General features: G+C 47.1%; 1 protein-coding gene across 1 annotated transcript in view; it reads left to right on the forward strand.

The window, feature by feature from the left end:
• The first annotated feature begins 11,765 nt into the window (after positions 1-11,765).
• Positions 11,766-22,130, forward strand: part of LOC119455618 (uncharacterized) — a 187,598-nt gene continuing 177,233 nt past the window's right edge. The window contains exon 1 of the mRNA XM_037717038.2: positions 11,766-12,115. Coding sequence (XP_037572966.1) covers positions 11,977-12,115 — 139 coding nt within the window. The 5' untranslated portion in view covers positions 11,766-11,976. The remainder of the gene's footprint in view (positions 12,116-22,130) is intronic.

Genomic DNA, 22,130 nt, shown 5'->3' on the forward strand with positions numbered 1-22,130 from the left:
CATTAATGTATTAATTCTTTAATTCGCTTACTAAGTACAAGTAATTGCCCCTATGTTGTCCTTGGTGTCATTGTTTGTTGGCTTCTTATATATATATATATGCTCATGTACATGTTTCCTTTATATCACCGATGACTTGTCTGCTTCTAATACTTGCTAATTGGATCCCCCCTAGTATCTATCCATGGCTCCAAAAACGTTTGTTCTTCTTGGAAGATATTTTTCATAGGCAATGAAAGAAATGAAAAGGGGCAAGTGATCCTCTTTAGAAAATCTGAACCGCATTTCGCTGGGGGCAAACTGCAATAACGCCCGTGTCCTGTGCATTGGAGGCACGTCACACATCCCCTGGTTGTCAAAATTAATCCGGAGTCCCCCACTACAGCTTGCCTCATAATCAAATCGTGGTTTTGGCACGTAAAACACCAGAATCCATTCAAAATCTGCAAAGCGCGGAGGGTTGGTATAGCACTGACAACGCACTTTGCCTTCTGCATTTGACGTAGAATCTAATAAAGGCTTTGTTTTACACGCAAAAAAAAGAAAAAGAAGATGTAGACTACTGTGACTCTGATCCTCTTAAGGGGAGATGTGCCTGAGAGATTCACTTTCATCAATAATAGTGCTAATTACATGTAATTTATGCGCAGCATAGAGCTTATTCTCCTAATTACGCGTATCATTTTTATTTCTCAATAATTTTTTTTAGATTTTCCTGTGCCCCCTGGAATTGGGAAATGTAGGGCCACTTGTGCAAGGTTTAGGTTTTATACTAGGCTTGAGAGAATGTTATAAAATAGCCTACAGTGCTCCTTATAAAGAACTAACTGCAAAGTACCTCGAAATTATCATAATTAGCTGTATTATTTTAAAGACATTATCTAGAGTAATAGTATTAAAAAATTTATGACTGGTTTTCTGAAATGCACATGAATGAAATTGCTGCAAATTACAATAAAGCCTAAACACTGGCATCCTGCACATTCTTGTGCTTGCAAAATATGACCAAGGTTGAGTCACATTACATGCAATAATTTTGTGCGCTAGCAGTTCAAACAGCGTAAGAGTGAAAAGATAGAGAAAAACATAGTTGTAAACTTCTAATTATAGCGAACCGCAGATTGAAACCCACAATATACAGGGTGTTTCAGTGAACACTCAATTTTCTTTATAAGCCTGTGGCAGATAGCACAATTCTAATCCATGAGCGGGTCTACTCGTAGAGGTGGATATCGCTCGCACAAAAAACTGAAATGCATAACCAACTAATTAACAAAAATTCAATAATTATGATTATTAATAATTATCTTAAGGCAGCCTACCTGCCCACTTTTCTACATTTTCATTTTTTTTTTCAAATGGCACGGTCGGCGGTTTAACTGGCTGCAAGGCACCCGCAGGAGGCGTCGTTGGCGGCTTATGGTGTTGGCAAATGGCACAGCTGGAGACGTACTGCTTCACCGTCTTCCAGAGCTTGGGCCAGTGTCCGAGCAAAGCCAAGGTGTCCTGACGCAATGTCATCGTGCATGACGTGAAGTATCATAGCCCTCAACGTCTGGGGAACCACGAGCAGAAGTGAAGCGCCTTCAGCAGAATAATTATTATGCATTAAATCTTCAAAAATAATGAAAGGTGAGCCGCGTGCAGGTGACCGAGCGGCGTCAAGAATAGCTCGAATAGAAGGGTCAAGCTGTTGCTCACGATTGAAGGCGGTGACATCAGGGAACGCGGCGGAGATGGCAAGGAGGTATTCATCTAAGTCATCGTCCGTATCTCGCATGCTTGCTGACAGAAGGCGAGATAAACAGTCAGCATCGGTGTGACAGCGACCACTCTTGTAAGTGATAGAAAAGTCGTACTCTTGAAGCCATAATGACCACCGAGCTAATCACCTAGATGGGTTGCGTAGTCCAACCAACCAGCAAAGAGAATGGTAGTCTGTCACAATCGTGAAGTGGCGGCCGTACAAGTATGGTCGAAACTTGCAGGTGGCGAAGACTACCGCGAGGCATTCCATTTTTGTTAAGGTGTAATTCCGCTCAGCCTTGGTAAGAGTACGGCTTGCGTAGGCGATGACTTGTTGGCGTTCGCTATGTATCAGTACGAGTACAGCTCCAACACCCAGACCACTAGCATCGGTGTGAAGCTCAGTTGGGGCCTCTGGGTCAAAGGGGCGCAAAATTGGAGCTGAGGTGAGCAGAAATTTTAGCTGACAGAATGCAGACTCACATTCAGTAGTCCATCTAAACGGTGATTCCTTGTGAAGGAGTGACGTGAGCGGATGAGCTAGGCGTGCAAAGTCCTTAATGAAACGGCGAAAGTACGAACATAGTCCCAGGAAGCTGCGGAGGTCTTTTACCGTCTTCGGCTGGTTGAAGCCACGAACGGCCGCATGCTTCTGGGGGTCTGGGCGGATGCCTTCTTTGTCGACGAGGAAACCCAAAACAAGCGTTTGACGTTCGCCAAAGTGGCACTTTTTGGAGTTTAGTATCAGTCCAGCTCGCCGTATGCAGTAAAGCACAACTTCGAGTCGTTGGTTGTGCTCGTGAAATGTCTTGCCGTAAATGACAACGTCATCCAGGTAACACATACAGATTTCCCATCGAAGTCCCCGCAGGATGGTGTCCATGAATCGCTCGAATGTCGCCAGAGCATTACACAAACCAAAAGGCATTACGTTAAACTCGAAGAGTCCGTCCGGCGTTACGAAGGCAGTCTTCTCCTTGTCTGGCGGGTGCATCGGTATTTGCCAGTAGCCTGAGCGCAGATCGACAAAGGAGAAGTACGAGGCAGAATGTAAACAGTCAATGGCGTCATCTATACGTGGCAGAGGATTCATTCTTCGTTACTGCGTTAGGCGTCTGTAGTCGACGCAGAATCACCACGAATCGTCTTTCTTCTTGACCAATATGACCATAGCCGCCCAGGGACTATTGGACTCCTGGATGACGCCTGTCTGTAGCATGTTTGTAACTTGCTCGGCAATCACTTTGCGCTCGGCAGGAGAGATGCGGTACGGTTTCTGTCGTATTGGCGACGCTGTTCCAGTATTGATGCGGTGGTGCACGCGGGAGTGCGGTGGTGACTGCAGACGCTCATGAGCAAAGTCAAACACTGACACGTAACGGGCAAGGAGCTCTTGGAGCGCTTGTTGGTGGGAAGAGGGGAGCGATTTATTAATCATGTTCCTAAATTTTGAATAGTGGTCACTGAGTGGTGGGCTTGCGTCCGTAGAAATAGTAGAAATAGCAACCGAACGAGTGCTCGCAACACTATCGTTTCAAAGCGTGCTACCAGACTGGCAGGCAAAACAACTGACTCGGAGGACACATTCACCGTCCAAACGTGAGCACAACCTTCTATGACTTCGATCAGTGACCGAGGGACAAGTACATTCTTTAGAGTGTTGACGTATTCAGCTTCAATTATTCCACAGCAGGAACCAGTACGGACGCTCGACGAGGTCAAAGGGATGAACATTGCCGTCTGCGCAGGCAAAAGTACATCAGTGGACATGGAAAATACTTCTTCACGATCGGATGGAATGTCGTCTAGCGCGGGTTGTCTGGTATCGCTGCTGAGTGAAATTTCGCCCGCCCTGCAGTCTAATGTTGCTCCACACTCCCGTAAAAAGTAAATACCTAGAATTATGTCATGCGCGGCGCGTGCTAGTACAATAAATTCGGTTCGAAATGCCTTTCCACCAACGGTTATCACGACGGAACATACTCCCACAGGACGTAACAGTTCACCACCAACTCCGCGAAACGTGGTATTTTCATCCCAAGCAAACAACACTTTCGGTCCGAGGCGATTCTTGAACGCAAGACACATCACAGACACAGAAGCACCAGTATCTACTAAAGCCACAGTATTAACACCATCGACACAAACGCACACGTTGTTCTTTACCATGACAACAGATGGAGGCATTTGAAAAAGTGACCGTCCCGCGACCTCGCCTCCATCAGTCGCACCAGCTAGTTTCCCAGCTGGGGCGGCGTAGGTGAGCGGCGACATGGAGATGACTATCGACGTGTCTGAGTCGGCGGTGGAGTCAGGCTGCGGTCGGACACGGGGGAGTCATTCCTTGGCATTTACGTGTAGTCTCGATGTGGCGGGCGGAAAGGGGCAAATGGTTGCCAGGATGTAGCTTCTTGCATGCGAGGCGGATATACGCGATCTCGCGGAGCACACTGTGGGCGACGGCGGCAATACCTCGCGATGTGTCCCTGAGCCCCGCAGGTGTAGCACACAGGTGGGCTGCGATTTTCATTGATGTGGGGTACAAACCTCCAAGGCGCATTGTAGACGGGAGACGACCCACGTCGAGGCGGTCTGTCATGTCGACGTTCAAAACTCATTGCTTGTGGCTGGATCATGGTGCTCTGGGCATGGGCGTTGTCGGAAACGGGGCGGTCACCGCAGGCAGGTCGTGGCCAGTCCGCCGGCGCCTTCAAGTAGCGCTCATCAACGGAGCATTGGTGGCACACGCGGTTGGCATCTGGGCCTTGAAAATGAGCCAGTTCATCTCTAATAACTTGCCGTACCAAAACAGCCAGGTCGTTAGAGGCAGATACGTCCGCACTTGCTATGTTGGTCACGTTGTCCAGCCGACCAAACTTCGGAAGAATGCGGCGTGTCTTCAGAGCCTCGAACGTACGACAGTGACGCCTTAAGTCGGACGGGGTAGTGAGGTCTTCCTTAGAGATAAAAAAAAAATTGTACACATCTTCGGCAATTCCTTTGAGTAGGTGTCCGACCTTGTCATCGTCCGACATGTTTGCGTTCACAATTCCGCAAAGCTTCAGGATTTCTTCAATATAGGTGGTACACGTGTCTCCCAGTAACTGCGCTCGTTGTGAAAGTGTCTGCTCAGCCTTTTTCTTTTTCGAAAGCGAATCGCCAAAGCATTTCTTTATCTCTTCGACGAAGCGGCCCTAAGTTGTGAGCGAGCCCTCATTATTGTCGAACCACATGAGGGCAGTCCCCGCAAGAAAAAAGACAACGTTAGAGAGCTTCGCAGCCGTGCTCCATTCATTGTGGCGGCTCACCCTCTCGTAGTGCCTCAACCAGTCCTCGACATCCTCATTCGCTTTGCCCGAGAATGTGCGTGCTTCTCGATGAGGTGTCCAATAACCGGCTTGCCTCGGGCGAATGCTTTCCGCCGCGATTTCTTCGCGAACGTCACCTCCGTCCGAATCGCTCATGTCGACGTCTCCCGGTGGTAGCCCGGCCAACCGTTTGCTACGTCGAAGGGGTAGTAAAGCTTGGTCATCCAGTGCGATGTACCCCGCACCTCCACCAAATTGTAACGGATTGGATGGATTTATTTACTAGAATGATGGATGGTTAGCGTACCACAAGGGACAGGACGGTCATCCAAGCCCAACAGGCAGCGGCCAGCTCCTCGCGCACACTTCTACTTCCTCTTCCTTCGGCTGCGCCGTGCAGCGTGACAGTATTAAAGAAATTCGTTTTGATGAGAATAGTACTGCTTTATTATATAAATGGTTCTCCTAAGGGATTATCCTCTCACTCACCAACATGTTTACCTTATGGAGGAAATATGAAAAATATCTCCTACTGACCGGAAGAGTCAATGAAAGGTGTATTAATAAGTTTTCTAAGAATTAAGAACACAGTGATAAGCTTGAATTGAATACCTTATCATTTTTAGCGCACTATAAAAGGTAATAAAGTCTACAATAATTAATACTAATTTACCTATATGTAAAAGCTTTGAAGCTTAAAAGAATTTCTGAACAACAACAACAACAACAAGGACTACATCAAATACGACAGCAACGACAACAAGAAGAAGTTGCTGAAATTGTATTTGTGATTCGAGAATAGTGTGCAGAAGCGATGGGGATCAGTTAAAAAGCAAAACGTACAAGTACAAAACCTTGGCTTAATGAAGTCGCCAGCGTCGTCAGGGGCCAGAGACCTCAAGCCTGAAGGGCTTTCGCTCGTAACCGCTGCGCAAGGCATCTTCCAATTTTCTCTCTCTTACTTTAACTTTGTCCCTTATTTTTTTCTCCCAGCGGCTTTTCAGACTGTAACAGAAATACTGCATGTGTGTCGCCATAGTTGCATCTTCGAGTTTTTTTTTTGGTTCGCGTTGGAACTCGCTACGCCAATTGCATCTGGCATTTACGTTTCCTTTTCTTTCTTTTCTGTTTTTTTTTCTCTTGGGCTCTGATTTCACTGTGAGTTTTGCTTTGGCGGTGAGCCTTGGAATTGAATGAACACGTGCAGGCCGGGATACGTTCCCTGGGGCTTTGGCTGTTTGCGGAAGTTCCTGTCGGGCGATGGTATGCGCAAGGTTCACTCGGTGATCCGGTTCACCCTGACTGCCATGTTCACCATCGCCATGCTGGTTCTCGGCGTCTGGCTCTACCACCACTCACACAGCCCTTCGCTCATGCGGGAGCGCTCGGTAGCCAACTGGGAGTACATGCCTAAGATGGACCAGACATGACGCGCTTCCCCTGCTGAACAACGAGGCGACAAGGCTCCTTTTCGTTTTTCTTATGCTTGTTTGTTTCATATTTTTTTGCACGACACAGAACATGACTTGTGTTTTGGAACAAAAGTTTAATCTCATTTCCATCCGATGAGAGAGCACGGAGTCCAATTTATTTTGTGTTCTGAACACTGTACCCCGTACCTAACAGACACGTGCACTTGACTTTCTGTTTCAATTACCAGTTTGGTTTGGCTTAACGGCGCATAATGAGTTGCACTGTTCTTACCCGATGTTTAAGAAACTGAAGGTGTGCGGTTTTGGCTTCAATTTTCCTAAACGTATTTTTAGTTATAAGAAAAGTTTTAGTTTTTTTCTAAATCAAGTTTGAGTGCCCACGAACAGGCTATGGACTCACCTACTAACTCAATTCGTTCCCTATTATTCATAAAGACTTCCCTACTCTCACTGTGGAGTAGGGAACTGACTTACCACGGAACTGTGTCAGGGTCTGGCTGCTCGCCTGCAGCGTCAACAAGGTGGCCGAGTACGCGGCTTAGACGGTGCCCAAATCGACATTTGGACGAGTTAAGCTGAAGGCGAGCACGGCAAAAAACATCAAGCACGGTGGACAGGCGAGTGAGATGGTTTCCAAAGTAGTTGAAAAAAAAAAACGATAACAGCGTCCAGGTAGCAAAGAAATATGGACCATTTGAAGCCTCTAAGAGAGTCCATCATGCGCTCGAAAGTAGCAGGAACATAGGTTCAAAAAACATTACTTTAAATTGATAGAGGACATCAGAAGTCACGAAGGTGGTCTTTGTCTTGGTAGTCTACAGAAGTTCGTCAGTATCCTGAGCGCAGGTCGATTGAAGCGAAATATCTGGCGCCGTGCAAGTAGTCGATCGCGTCATCAATTCGCGGGAGAGGACACATATTCTTGGTAATCTGGTTGAGATGACGGTAGTCTACACAGAATCTCCAGCTATTGACCTTGTTTTTTCACAAGTAGGACGGGAGAGGCCGAAGGAATGCACGAGCGCTAAATTATGCCTTTGCCAAGCATTTTATCGACTTCTTGTTGCACGCACAGGAGCTCAGACACGGTAAGGCCGTCCGTGAACTGCACCGCGATCAGAGGACGGTCGCCAAAGTCAAGGATATCCTGGCCGGAAACCAGCACGCGGTGAAGGGCAGCGGCCTGGGCCGGATTGAGGTCTCCTGATATCATGCGTGTGAAGTGGTCGCAGGACGAACCTGACTGCGATGACGGCGGTGAAAAAACGGTTGGAGGTTCTGTGGCCAGGACAGAAACCGTGTAGTCGGCCAATGGCGTCAGAGGCGAGTGATATGCCACGAGGAAGAACTTGCGTAGAGAAGCCAAAATTGAGGAGGGAAAAAGAGGTTCGGTTGTTTGTAACTGTCACCACCGTGCAGGGGAGCGCAACGTTGCGTGTCAAGGTGATCCTAGGAATAGGGAAGACAACGTAGTCACCATCGGGTAAGGGTGGAAAGGGTGAGAGCTTGATGTATATAGCGGCTTTCGGCGGCAGCGAAGAAACTTGATGGAGCGTAGGCGGAGTTGGCCGGCAGCGACGTTGTCGGACCGCGAAGGGAGTTCTAGCCAGAGAAGTCCTGCGGAGCAGTCGATAAGGGCAGTGTGTGTGGACAGAAAGTAAATTCCAAGGATGAGGTCATGGCGGCACTGTTCTAGGACAGGAAAAAGAAAAGATGTGTGGTGAACAGAAATGGTGATGCGTGCAGTGCACATTCCAAGCTCTGCAGGTGTACTCCCTTCGGCTTCTCGGGCGGTAGGTGAAGCCGCGGGCGTCAGGACTGTCCGGAGGCGGCGGCGGAGGATCGAACTCATTAGGTATTTGTGCGCCGGTATCAACTAGAGCAGTAACTGCCACACCATCAAGCAGAACACCAAGAAGGTTGCATCGTGTATGTGGTACAATCAGAGGATTTTCAGGCCGGATCGTAAATGCAGCGTCACCTTCGGGGGCTGCACTGACTAGTTTTCCGAGAGGCGGTGGAAGAGAAACCGAGAGCGGTGAGGTTGGGGAAAGCGGGACTGACGGCTTTGGGGCGATGGCGAGCGGCTGGACCGGTTCTCCCTAGGAGGACGTTCAGCACTTGAGGCCTCAGGACGGAACGACGGAGCATATGGTGTACTTTCCGGGTGCCACCGATTGTAAAGGTTTGGTCGGTATGACGTTGGCTAGCGGCTGCGGCAATGGTGGGCGATGCGTCCAATCCTACAGCATCTGAAGTAGATGGGCCCGTCATCAGTCGTGCGCCATGCGACTGGATTTATAGAACGTGGCGTGAAGGTCGTGTTCGGTGTTGCAGCAGTGACGACTGGGGAGACTATGGAGTTGGGAGGAGCATTAGCGTTAGGAAAGACCGGTGAAATGCCCATATTCGCGATCTCTTGGCAAACCACGGCCTGGATTAGTGAAATAGTAGCCAGGTTGTTGTCTTGCATACCGCCATGAGGAGTAACAGGTGCCATGTCCTCGAGTTCTCTCCGAAGCTCTCCTGGTGACGTTTTCTGGAGCTGGCGCTTGACATAGCGCGGGTAAACCTTCGCACGAGTACGTGGTAGCCGTATTGGGAAGTCGGTAGAAGCGATGAGGGATACGCTGACTTCGTGCCTGCTCAAAGCGACGACATTCTTCGATGACCGACTCCGCTGTAGATCAATTCTTACACAGTAGCAGATTGAAGGCGTCAGCGGCTGTGCCTTTCAGTACATGTCCGACTTTGTCCGTTTCAGGCATCTCCTTGTCGATTTTGCCGCGCACAGCCATCACTGTCCTGAATATAGGAGATGTACGGATATGTGGACGTCTGGGCAAAAATTGCGATTTATTTATTGGCTGCTAGTTGTCTTTCGGCAGGTTTCCCCAATAAATCGCGTAGTTTCTGCTTACAGACGTGCAACGTAAATCTTCCTCATGCTTCTCGAACCAGAGTCGTACAGCGTCCCGCAAATAGAAGATGATATTCGCAAGCATTATCGTCGGGTCCCACTTGCTATTGTTGCTGACGCTTTCATCCATAGCCAGTCACTCACGTCCACGCAGCCTGTGCCGCTGAATGTCCCGGGATCACGTGGGTGCAACAAAATGACCGGTGAGCGGCCTTGTTCGCGCTGGGTCGCTTAGTCGGTCATCGTGGTGGCAGCAATGTGCCATCCGCTGCGAAGATCCAGTTTTCGGGATTGTAGAAAGATGACCCCGCACATCTGCCAAATATGTTGCAGGGAGAATCTATATACAGAGGATATATTTACGAGGGATTGCGCACAACACTGCAGAAGTGGCAGGGTTAGCGCATGCACACCAGGTAGCCACACCGTCGTCATCGTCAGAATCGTAACCCGTGACAATATTATAGATAGCTCGTCCATTTAGAACCAGACAGAGTCCACACGGACAGAAAAAAAAGTGACTTGATAACACCTTGTGTGCAGAATGTATACAGGTTTTTCATAGACAAAAGCTCAAGTCACTAGCAACGCAAAGTTGTCCGCTCCAAATTCATAAGAATTTCCATAGACTGTGAGATATATATTTTTTTGCAAGGGGTTTGAGAAAGAGATAGGAATACGGTGGTGTGGTCTGACCACACTTTCTTGCGAGATGACGCATATCGGGAAAGTTGATGTGAGTGGTAATAAGCAGCCACGTCAACTAACCTTGATTAATTCTGTGGGAAGAGCCATTGAAGTGTACGGTTGCATTTCGCGGCCGCTTTAATTATTATACAAAGAGAAATATCACATCTGTATATTGTTTATTTCAAATGGACTAAGGCGTCATTCTAACGTGCATGGTGGCTTTTTTCCGATAAAAGCTTTGGAGGCTACGCCCATATCGTTCATAGGCAGTGGCAATAACCTAAACGTCTAATCAACGACTTGAACATCCGCACTTCTTTCTTTCACCATAACTCTTCTACTAGTCCGTCCCCCTTTCCAAATGCTAAGTATCAGGCCATGGCTGGCTATAGCTTAGCCTATCACTCTGCCTTTCTGTAAAGTCATCTCTTTCCTTTTTGATAAATAAAGATATATTTTTGCCTTTTTGCCTATTGCAGATAGCCAAACACAACAAAAGAAGTGAGTCCCAAGTGCGCTCAGCAAAAATGTATTGCTTCGTTGTGTTCTTACCACGCTGCCCCTTTTGTCTTTTGTGCGACTTTTGCATACGACATATCAATTACATCTACACAGTGTATATATATATATATATATATATATATATATATATATATATATATATGCTGCTTTACGTGCCAGAACCACGATCTGATTATGAGGCACGCCGTAGTGGGGCACTCCATATTAATTTTGACTACTTGACGTTCTTTACCCTGCACCTAAATCGAAGCACACGACCGTTTTTTAATTTCGCCCCAACCTAAATGAGGCCGCCATGGCCAGGCTCGAGCTCAGCAGTGCAACGCCACAGCCACTTGAGCTACCGTGACGTTTGCATCAACAGTGATCGTTGAATGCGAACGTTATTATTTTAACCACGGCAGAAAGCACAATACTGTATGTTAAATGCTTCTGGTAATACGCATTGTATTTTTCAGATTTTCCTTAGCTCCTCTTTCTATGTTGTTGCTATACCAACACAATGTTTTATAGAGTTCTTTCGTGGCTTTGTCACATCAATGTTAGCATTTCTAGAGATAATAGGTTAAGAAGCAATATGCATGTGGCCCGCCAAATTTTGGCATGGATAAAGAATGAAAGAGCGTGGCTTTACGCGTTAGTTTTCCACAATTACAGTGGTAAACTTGGCCATTCCACAGTATCACGGCCATTACTGCTACCGCCACCCCAACCGCCCCCATTTCCACATCACTTTCACAACTGCCCACAAGGCGCAAGGCAGCGCATGAGATCCGGGGCTTGCTTATACTTTCTTCACGCACTGCGTAAAAGAGGGCCAGGTATGAGACGAAGAGAGTTCTACGAACTCTCCTGGGATGGCGCCACGCTTCAAGGTTGCAGCGCGCCTTTTTGTGATTGCTGCAATCCGCTTCTCTCTGCTCAACGATCGCCACCTACATAAGCAAAGCAAGGCAAACCCGAAAAGAGGAAATAAAATAAAGGCTACGGCTAAGCGACATGCGCAAGTGCGCCATCACGTGGTGTCGGCGCGCGCGAGAAAGGGGCAGCACTGTTCGGCGCGCGCCCGCCTCACACCTAGCGGCGTTCGCGGCAACTAGAACGGGGGCGCGGGCTTGTGGTGAAGCGGCTGGCCAGGGAGTGCAAGCTCCGGGGCTGGGGCTTTCTCGGGCGGCGTGTGTCGCAGTGGTGCGCGCTCGTCCTCGGCATGGGTCCCGTCGTAGGGCGTAGCTAGGACTCGCTGCTAGCAGCACTCAGTGCCCCGGCCTGCTCGAAGAAGGCGGAATTGGAGCAGGATCAACGCCGTTTGCTTTCTCGTGCGAAGTAGGGAGAGAGTAGAAACAGAGGGAAGGCCACGATGACGGTGGCTACCGTGCTCACGACGACGGCATCACCGCTTTTTATGATCTTGCTGCTTCTGCTACGGGCAGGCCGGCCGGACTCGTCGGCAGTGATCGCTGCACCATCTCCGGCCCCCGGTAATGATACGGCGACCGGTGAGTGATGACGCTTCTGTGCGTGCGCGTGTTTGGGTATGTCGCGTGTAGCCGTGTTTCAGAAAGAAAGGTGGCACGCCATCACCAGCAGGCACAACTGCTTGTAGACAGAAGTGCTTCAGTAAGTGAAAGAACACCTGCTGTGTGCATAAGTCTTTGCTAACAGGTTTTTAATTAGTGCGATTACACGTGAAGACGACTAACAGGTATGTTTTGGGCGTGTTGGCAAACGTACTTGAGAAGCACTTTAGCGCTAGCAGACACGTACACGAAAGAGACGTAGACACTGTAGACACTGTAGACACTCCGTGCGTCTGTCTTCTTCCTGCGCGTGCCTGCTTGCGCTAAAATGCTTTCCAAGTGCGATTAGGTCGACTGCAAGACGATGGTTGTGAGCGTCCTGGGAGGTAAGGTAGATTTCCTGTCATTGCGTGCTTACATTGCAAGGCGCTTGTAGAAGTTGCACCGTGTTCGCACGTTACGAGAGGAAGCGCGCGGTAATACGAGCTTGGCAACGTGCTTCACAGTGAAGCCTCGTAGGCCCACAGCCAAAGTCGCAATTACGGGGTTTCTGGTAAGCCTGTAGTGCAACCGCTGAGATATTGGCCTTCAAGAAATGGCGAAATCGATGTGATCTGTTTTATCTGTTTCCCTTCTAGTTCGTATTTCTCTTAAGAAATGATCGCTTCGCCTGAGAAGGTGGCAGCGAGGTGTCTTCTTGAAAAAAGACATTGACAGCCAGGCTGCGCAATGCTTTGTCTGTATAATTTACAGTGTTGCTTTGAATTACTACGGTTTACTATATATATAAAAACGTTTGCATCCTTTGACGCGTATCTTTTACCTTGGATAGACAATATCACTAGTAAATTGTTTACGTCCAAAACGTTAACATTACAAATTAAAGTTGTTAGCGCGCAGCATTGGGTCAGTATCACCACGCAGCGGAAGTAGTCAGGTTATACATGCAGGACGCTCGTTTCTAAAAATGAGCGTCGCAATATTTCCGCAGACGTATTTAATTGCTACTTTAAGCGCTCCTACCCGGTAATGTATTCCATGTCGATGCACGCATGGTCAATTTGACACAGCAGCAACATAAAGATTAGCATACGGGACACTTAAAGGAGCCTTAATATTCAGTGACAAATGCACTTTCTCTTCCCGCGAGCGAAATGACTAAAAACAAGAACAAGAGACGACCGCAAATAGTAACCTTAGGCGCCGTTAAGAGTATCCAGCCCTTAGCAGACCGTAATGCCTTTCATCATTATTCTGTGGATTAATAAGACGAAAAAGCAATGCTTTTGTTAGAGGCAAACAGTCAGGAACTCCTCCTTTCATAGATATTTGCTACTTAAGTCATTACTTCAGCGCCCCTGTGCTTAATTCGAGAACTAATGAAATTTCTCGCTAAAATACTGATCTCCAGCAAAGTACGCTAATGTACTTTTTCTATCTTCAGGATGGTATTATTGCGTAATTAAAAAAGCAATAAAGAACAAACCCCTAATTACGTGAATATTCCCTAAGTGACCGTTACGGATAAGTTATCTTGGCTTCCTAGAGCATTTTCAGTTTTGTGTTATCTTTTGTGCCGTAAAATAACGATGTTCGAAATGTAATGGGAATGCTAAAAAATATAAGGGAAACAAATGAGTCCAGTACTCTGTAAGGTGCTCGCAGAGCAGCGAAGTAACGTATGTAACGAAATAGCAACGAATTAAGTAAGCGGCCGTCCTCCGCTTATGCTTACCACAAGAACGTCACTATTCGGTCATTATATTCTGACATCTCATAAGCTGGTTGGCTTTGGACATCATATGAGTTGACTTAAATAAGGCAGCGTACCGCAGAGGATGATAAAGAGTCTTATGGGCTAGAGTTTGTTGACAGTACTTGCAAGAAATTTACGCACAATTAGATGAGTATCTGGCCACTCACTTGCTCTATCCGCACCAATATTATCCGTGGTAAAGCAAGGCTAAATGGCACCTAGTAATGTCTAGAAGGATGAGTATGATGGAGGGACAGTTTGCAAAGGGTTGCTTGAATGGCCAGGCCCGTTGCCGGTAGAAATCAATTCCCAAAGTCTAATTTTTGTTCGTTGGCCGTGAACGCTTTATGGCATAAAAGGAAGCTGAGGGAAAAGCAAGCTAACAGGAGAGAAATGGATTAAAGTATATTTCTAACTTGTGGAAGCTGTTAATTCTTCGTCAGTTAACGAGAATACAGGCACCAGACCTCCGTGAGTGTTAAAAAGCGTCGAAGGGCAGCCGCATTTCAGAAAGGTAAGACAGCAAAAGAAAAAGTTACCGGCTTAACTAGGAGCCTGTCGAGTTTGCGACGTTACTCTGGAGAAAGGATATATTTTTGTGAAACGATTAAGTAGGAAGTCTTGCGCTGTGTTCTTTATGAAAAGACCTCGTCTCAGTACTGGTCTTCGGTTCGATTCTTGATCACATCCAATTTTCTTGCCACAAAAGCTCACAAATAGAAGCTCCTCTGCTTGGAATCGGGGACGCAACACCACAGAGCTGTCTCTGTTCGTTTTGGCTTTTCGAGGTGCTTAGTCCAACTAGATAGTTGAAACGTAAGCGGTGTCAGGATAGAAAATGTCGCCAGACGCCGTTATTGTGAAACCCCGGAGTTGCTCAGCATTTCGAAAGGATCCCGGCCGGGAAACCATTAAAAAGTGACGAACCACTGAACAGAACATCCCCATAGTCCAGACTATATGGTGCGAACTCGTTAAAACCTGCGGCTGTCGTCTTGCCGCACGTGGCACGAATTCGTTCCTCTCCCGAAGGCGCCATCTAGTGCTAGCATTGCTGCAAATGAGTACGCCATGCTCTGGGCATGAGGAAGCTAGCTCCGACGGTTCTTTCGCAAGGGGCTTTCCCGAGCCCAACAGGAAGGCGTCCGCTCCGGGCGTCCTAATGGCGCAGTACCCTTTCCCAGTGTCTCGGTCGCGTTCCCGCTAAAAAACACTGATCAATACTACTGGGTCTTCTCGCCTGGCTGGCCTCTCCCTGTCGCTTGTGTCGGCTTTCTGGCCGCCGCTACAGTGGAACATGCGGGCTGCTCCGGCTGATTTGGTGTGTCAGGGTCACCGGCGTGATTTAAGGGCACTATGCGGCACACGAGGCCCATCAGTAGACAAGTAGCAGTATGCATTCATCACTGTGCGCCTCTTTGGCGCTTGCAGTGAGTAGCTTAATGCGACCCGCAGTTCCTTATAAAACGTCCTGATGGAATCTCATGCTTGTTATCGAAAGAAAAAGAATGAAACACACGGGCATGCACAGCGTCCGTCTGCTTGCCGGGAGGAATGGAACCGTCACTCAATTGTTTCCGTTAATACATCTATCACTGTGGCTTATCTGTTACGTGTGGCTGCTTTGTTTCACCCAAATTAGGATGCGCAACCGGAAGGGTGCTTCACTGTACAATAAACGTTGTGGAGGAGATGCCAACTTTACACAACGCTTATGGCTAAGCCGGCGTCATTCATTCATTCCTTCCTCCATTCATTCATTCACTCATTCAGTGATTCATGTATTCATTGAATTCGTTAATTTATTCACTCACCAAATAATTATTTAATTATTAGGAATTAATTATTTATAAGAAATAATTGATTCATTCCGTTACTTTCTTATTATTACATTCATTTGGTGGCAGGTTGCCGCACGCCATGAATTTGACAGCCACAAGAATAACTTTATCATAGAAGTGAGGAAACATGCAGGAGTAAAGAAGAAAACAACGAAAACGCAATGGAACGAAACTTACGACATACAATAGAAATGAATATGGTCCTCCAAGCTGAGTGACTTAGTAAATTGCACTTTGAAAAGCAAAACTTTTATTTATTTTTCGCCTGCTTCGTCAACCGCTGTAAAGTGACACCAAGAAACACTTTACTGTGACAGCAGTTAAAAGCTGAAACCTAGGTTAGCTTTGCCCTCTCCTTTTTCCTTCTCCGTTACGCTAAATGGGACAGCGATGGTCATCGTCATTATCAAGTCGCCGTCGTGCGTCGTCGTCAGGCCACCTCCACTCCTCCTCCATAAAACCGACTTATCCCTGTAACGCCCAAACACAGTTCCGCATAAAGGAAAATTGAACAACTTTTTCACTTTTACTTCTGGCCACTGAGTGTACGTTCGGGCCCTAATTGAGAAGAAAACAATAAAACGTTATTAGCTCCTTATTATTCTAGCAATAATTAACCAGCAAAATAATTTCCTAGTAATCGGTCTGCTGAACTAACAACTGAAAACCCTATGCAGCGTTACAAAAGCGCTAGTATATTCTATGCGTTAAGTTTCCCGCTCATAAATCGGAATTTTGTGGTATGAAAACAGCGTAACATAGTGGTACGCTTGCAAGTGCAGTGTTATATAGCACGAAAAATTGATCCACAAGGTGGCGCCTCCGAGCGTATCTCTGTTCTGTGTAATGAGACGACAAACCATGATAGAGTACCTGCGTGCCTATAGTCAGCTCACGGGTATCTCAAAGCACGCAGGCCTGCTTATAGAAGAGTGCATTATGGGCAATGGTCTTATTCCGGAGGTGGGACATCAAACTGGGTGTTTACATGCGAACGTCGGCATTATACGCCGAAGGCGCGAAACAAGCATTTACGCGTTTGGAACAAATCAGTCCACTTCGCCAGTGCAATTCGAACTCATCTGCCCGTAGCAATTTGCACTCGAAAGCCGGACGCACTAACCACTTCGCTATCACGCTACGTTCGCGCTTGCTAATATGTGCAATCTTTCGGGAGTCTACATAGACTCTGAGTGAGCTGGTGTTTGTACCTCTACTTCAGAGGCCACAATAGGCGATTTCGCACCACACGAGAGCGCGGTTGTGTGGATCGCAATGAATTAAATTTTCTTGAGAACGGTGTCCAACGTGAGAGCATGCTGCTATCGCAATAAATAAGATCAGAGACGGAAGGATTGCCGATGTTGGCAGGGGTATTTATGTTTGTTTGTTTCTTTGTTTGTTTTCTGTCAGCTGAATATATCGATATTGTGTTGAAGAGCGCCCACCATAAATACTACCGCTGACACATGCGCACGCACTAATGCGTCTGCTTTACGCGAAAGCAGTAACGTTTCTTACCGACGCAGTGCTGGCTCATTGGTTTCATCGAGAGGAATTTTGGAATGACGGCGGTCGGTTACAATGGCCTCGTTAAGGCTCAAAGTGAAAAAAACAAACCATACTTCAATACAACTCCTTATGCTATTAGCAGAATGATCATACATGCATCATCAGTAATTTAGGAAATGTAACTCCCCATACGGCGGTGATTTATAGCGTAATCTCACGGCCGGCAAGTTAGCAAGTATAATCTCAGAGATAGCGAGTGAACCACCGTTCGGCTGATTTGACTTTACAGATCAATGAATGGTCTCTGGCACGCATTGTGGATATTTCCTGGTAGTTAGTTCTTTTCCAGTGGACGTACTGTGAAATCCAGACGCGGTAGAACTAAATAACGCTCATTAAACTTTATCGCTGCAAGACTGAAAAGTTAGAGATCCGTATTGATCGTTACACTGTTCTTGCTGATTTGCAAGCGTAACCTCTTAGCCTAAGTAATGGTTTGTGGTGTCCTCCATAAACCAGATTTGGTTAGCCTGATACTCCTTCGGATGACAAGCGAGGAATCGGGATCTGTTGAAATACGATGGAGAAGGATTACACACGTCTTTTTTTCCCGTCATTTCATTTCAGTCGCTTGGCAGTTCGTTTTTGCGCTTGGATAGATTATCTGTGTGGTGCAGCAGCAGTAGAAGCTAGATAGCAAAAACTTCGCTGTGCGTAGGTATAAAACACAGCGAAAATACTTTTTGTTGGAAAATTGACTGTATGGCCGACTTTTGCTTTCATGATACATTCCGCAATGAAGACGCAGAAAGTGTGTGCGTGTGTGCATGTTTGCGCGCATGAGTGAGCGTGTGTGTGCGTCTGTGCGTGCGTGCGTGCATTAGATTGATTGAAACAAGGTTAGGTCGAGGCTTCTTTGATAAATGCTGCTGCAAGAAGGTAATAAAATAACGGGTGACGACATAAGCGCTGCTTTAATCGCACATTTCTCATTGTACCTGCGAAATTAAGATTTCGCGGAAATATTTGAGCCGTGAGCGATCACTAGCTTCTATGTGGCACTGTTACTACTAACATGGAAACCGTAATCTGGTAGATGTTGCAACAGCCGTCGGCGTTATCGCGAAACCGGGCCAGTCTGGCGTGATTCAGCTGTAAGACGGCTGTCTTCGAGTGAGCGGTGACTGGGAGAGGATTACAGTGATGCTCGATCTCTTCAGGTTTATTGCCGGCTGCTTCTAGGTAGTCTTTCCTTTCAGGGGATTAACTTTGCTGCGCCGTGCCACTAAGAGCTACTTAGTACTATGACCAGCGTGAGAACACGTAGGTATAAAGTTAGCGTGTCAGAAGCAGCGAGCTTCTCTAAGACGCTACAAATTTACCACGCAAAATGTCAACCTCCAAAACTTTATTACAATTTGCGTGTTCACACAAAATCATAGAGTTCCTGGGTTCAAACGTTTGAAACTGGAATGTTTGACAAACCTTTAACAGTCCTTCATGCAAGAATAGACAGTAAACATTGGAACAGAAGTGCCAATGTTTCGATGCCTCAGTCCCTTTCGCGTTCGTGTTCTCAGTACTGGTTTAATGTCACTGCTACCTCAAGGACTACGACAGTCTGTCAGCAGCAGCCAGTGACTCAAGGGCGGCTGCCAAAGGACGACTGGGCGTATGTTGGGGGGGGGGGGGGGGGGGGAGTGGCGTACAACCCTGCATAAGTTGCGGTTGATTCTCGCTAATCCGGTCTTTCTTTGGTGTCGCCGACGGCGCCTTCGATCGCGTCTCGCTGCTCCAGCAAGACCCGCTGGGATCAGTTTTTTGCCGCCCGAGCTGCCACTGTCATTTCGGGCAATGCGTGGGTCGAGGCACCCCACTAGGCTCTCGTGTGACACAACTGATCTCTCGTAGGACCTCGCGAGTGGCCTTGTTGTCAGGGGAATGGTGGCGATGCGGACTCATTGGTCAGTGAAGTCGACATTCTGTCTGCAATAAGGCATGGCTGTACCCGTTGATCTCATCGGCCTTGTCAACACGTGCCTTTGCATGAGGCAGCGGCAGAAAGCTTGGAAGGTTAAAAGCGAAAAATGGGATGGCTCTATTGTGTCGTGGAGCATTATAGCTAACATTTGAATTGCGGCATTATGTCTTGTTTCCTTTCTTTCTATCCAAATAAACTTCAACATCGGTGCCATGCAGTGTCGTATACATGCTTGTGTAGTTTGAAGGTTTACAGATGAGTGCTAAGAGGTTTTTTTTTTTCAATTGTACATCTTACACTGCCATGAAATAGCTACCGTACACGCAGTGTCATCTAATATACTCTAACCCAGAGGACCCTGAGATAACTCAAGTTTCCATCCTCATTTAACCAGAGATTTTATCATGAAACGTTTCTGTTATTGATGTGACAATGCTTTGTTTCGATATAGCAACTTTAGTACAATTCATCCCATCTGATATATCGCGATAAATTCTATGCTTCTGGTTGTGCGCGTCTACACTTCATGCTGCGACGTCAAGTGGGTGCTAACTCTAACGATTTAACGCAGGAATGTTCATCGTCCAGTTGTGGTTTGTTGGTGACAGTACGCGTGCTTCGGTGTTAGTTTCTGAAGTCTAACTTACAAATCGCGCTGTTTTGTTTGCCAGATGCGATGCTACTCTTTTGTATTTTGTGTTTCATGAACATAAAACGACCTATTATGTCTTGTGCTGAAACTTTTGAACTGACGCTTGCCATTGAAAGTTTCGAAGTGTTTTTTGTACCTGCAGGATGGCTGCTTTTAACAGGGCATGTACAGGCTTCAGATGGAAAACTCCACGCAGTAATTAGAGAGACATAAGTTATGCTGCTTTGCGTGTATAAACTATTGCCTGTGCCACTGATGTACGCAAGCTTTCATACATAAAGAAAGCTCATCTAATGGATGTTGCACTACCAAATAGGGAAAACATAAATGACTTTCTTCCAGCTTGAAACATATGCACGTACATGCTGCGCCATATTGCTTTGACAGAATACCAGAAGACAAAACGCGGCTTCATCATTGTAAAATATCTGCGGCACGTCGTTTTCTTGTCCAACATAAATGTGATCGGTTTGCCGCCAATGATCTGGTTCCTCACAAGTGCTTTTTTAAAATGAACGCATGAACATAAAAGGCACTGCACGAATAGCGTCAGTTCTTGACATTTCACACCTCCTTCGGTGCTCCGTAGAACCATCACTTCCCGTCTCCCATTGCTGAAGGGTGGGGTTTTGCCACGCGATTTCATTCACCTGAGCGCCAAATTGGCCTCACTTCAGCCATGTGTCACGGAAGACTGGGCGAGGGCAAGGGAAGAGGGCGCGTTAGAAAGATCGGTATATCTACAGTTACATCTTGCTTCCAAGACACATGATTGCGCAAGCGGTCTCGCTTTCCGGTCGATCGGAGAGGCGAATTAACTTACACATTCTTAAAAGGCAGCATAGATTCCCAGTTAGAAATGTTCCTTCGCAAGCACGCCAGGAAATAAGTTGTCGTGCCACTTGCACATGCATTTAGAATGTGCAAGCATGTGTTTAAGGCGCTGTCGCAAACAAGTATACCGTTACTTGCGACAGCAGCCCAACCAGTTTCACTGGTAAACGCTATGCTTGCGGTTAGTTAATGCGGTGAAGTTCAAAAAGGTCAGTATTAAGCGGAGTACCTCTTGGTTCCCGTAGAACCGACCAGCTACATATTCGTCGTAATTTGAGCCCGTCTTTTTTTTCTTGTCTTGCAGAAGAGGTGGCTACTCACTCACTCACTCACTCACTCACTCACTCACTCACTCACTCACTCACTCACTCACTCACTCACTCACTCACTCACTCACTCACTCACTCACTCACTCACTCACTCACTCACTCACTCACTCACTCACTCACTCACTCACTCACTCACTCACTCACTCACTCACTCACTCACTCACTCACTCACTCACTCACTCACTCACTCACTCACTCACTCACTCACTCACTCACTCACTCACTCACTCACTCACTCACTCACTCACTCACTCACTCACTCACTCACTCACTCACTCACTCACGTGTTTACGGCAAGGAAAGTTTTGGTGTCTCGTGACATCAGCGGGCATTCATTCTGACGGCCAGCATCACTGCGTGACGCTGGGAAAGCACACAGAGTTTACGCAAGACTGCATGCAGACAGCTGACATGCTTCGTCACCCATGTATAAAAGCTGCATGGCAGGCCAGGCGGGCATCACTGTCCGGCATGCTCTTTTATCTACCGAATTCTTGGTCGTTCCTTGCTCACTTATTCTAACAAAAAGGAAAACAGCGCGATATGTCCGCTGTCACTATTAGGTTAGCCTAGCCGCCGGGCACGTCAAGACACTGCTTGTTTTGCAAGCGCCGCTCGCATATTACTGCGACAGCTAAGGCATGACAGACCTTCTCTTTTCGCCCAGTTCTTTTTCTTTCATTTAGTGGCCACGTCTGACGTCGAAAGTGCATTTCACATATGCATTCCCTTACGAAGGCCCATCGTCCGCTCAGTATCCCTGCGTTTTTGAGCACCGAGAAAGCAGCGAGGGAACAAGGATGTCCGAAGTACACGAAGTGAAACCTATGCTCAGCAAAGGATAAAGCTAAATATACTAAAATATGACACTATCAGGGCAGAGTGACTTGTTTGCAGCCCAGCAGAGCCATTTTTAATGCATGCGCCTCAGTCTCCGAATCATTGCTTGATAGTCGCATAGCCAATTCGGCTCACTTTATGCAAATTGGCTACATCGCAGAAAGTCGGTTACTTCCTACGCTCAGCGTGCTGCCTCCGTTACCTTGATATACGATCGAGAACACTGTATCCGTGTACTTAACCTTACTC

This window comes from Dermacentor silvarum, chromosome 6 (assembly GCF_013339745.2).
Source record: "Dermacentor silvarum isolate Dsil-2018 chromosome 6, BIME_Dsil_1.4, whole genome shotgun sequence".
Taxonomy (NCBI): domain Eukaryota; kingdom Metazoa; phylum Arthropoda; class Arachnida; order Ixodida; family Ixodidae; genus Dermacentor; species Dermacentor silvarum.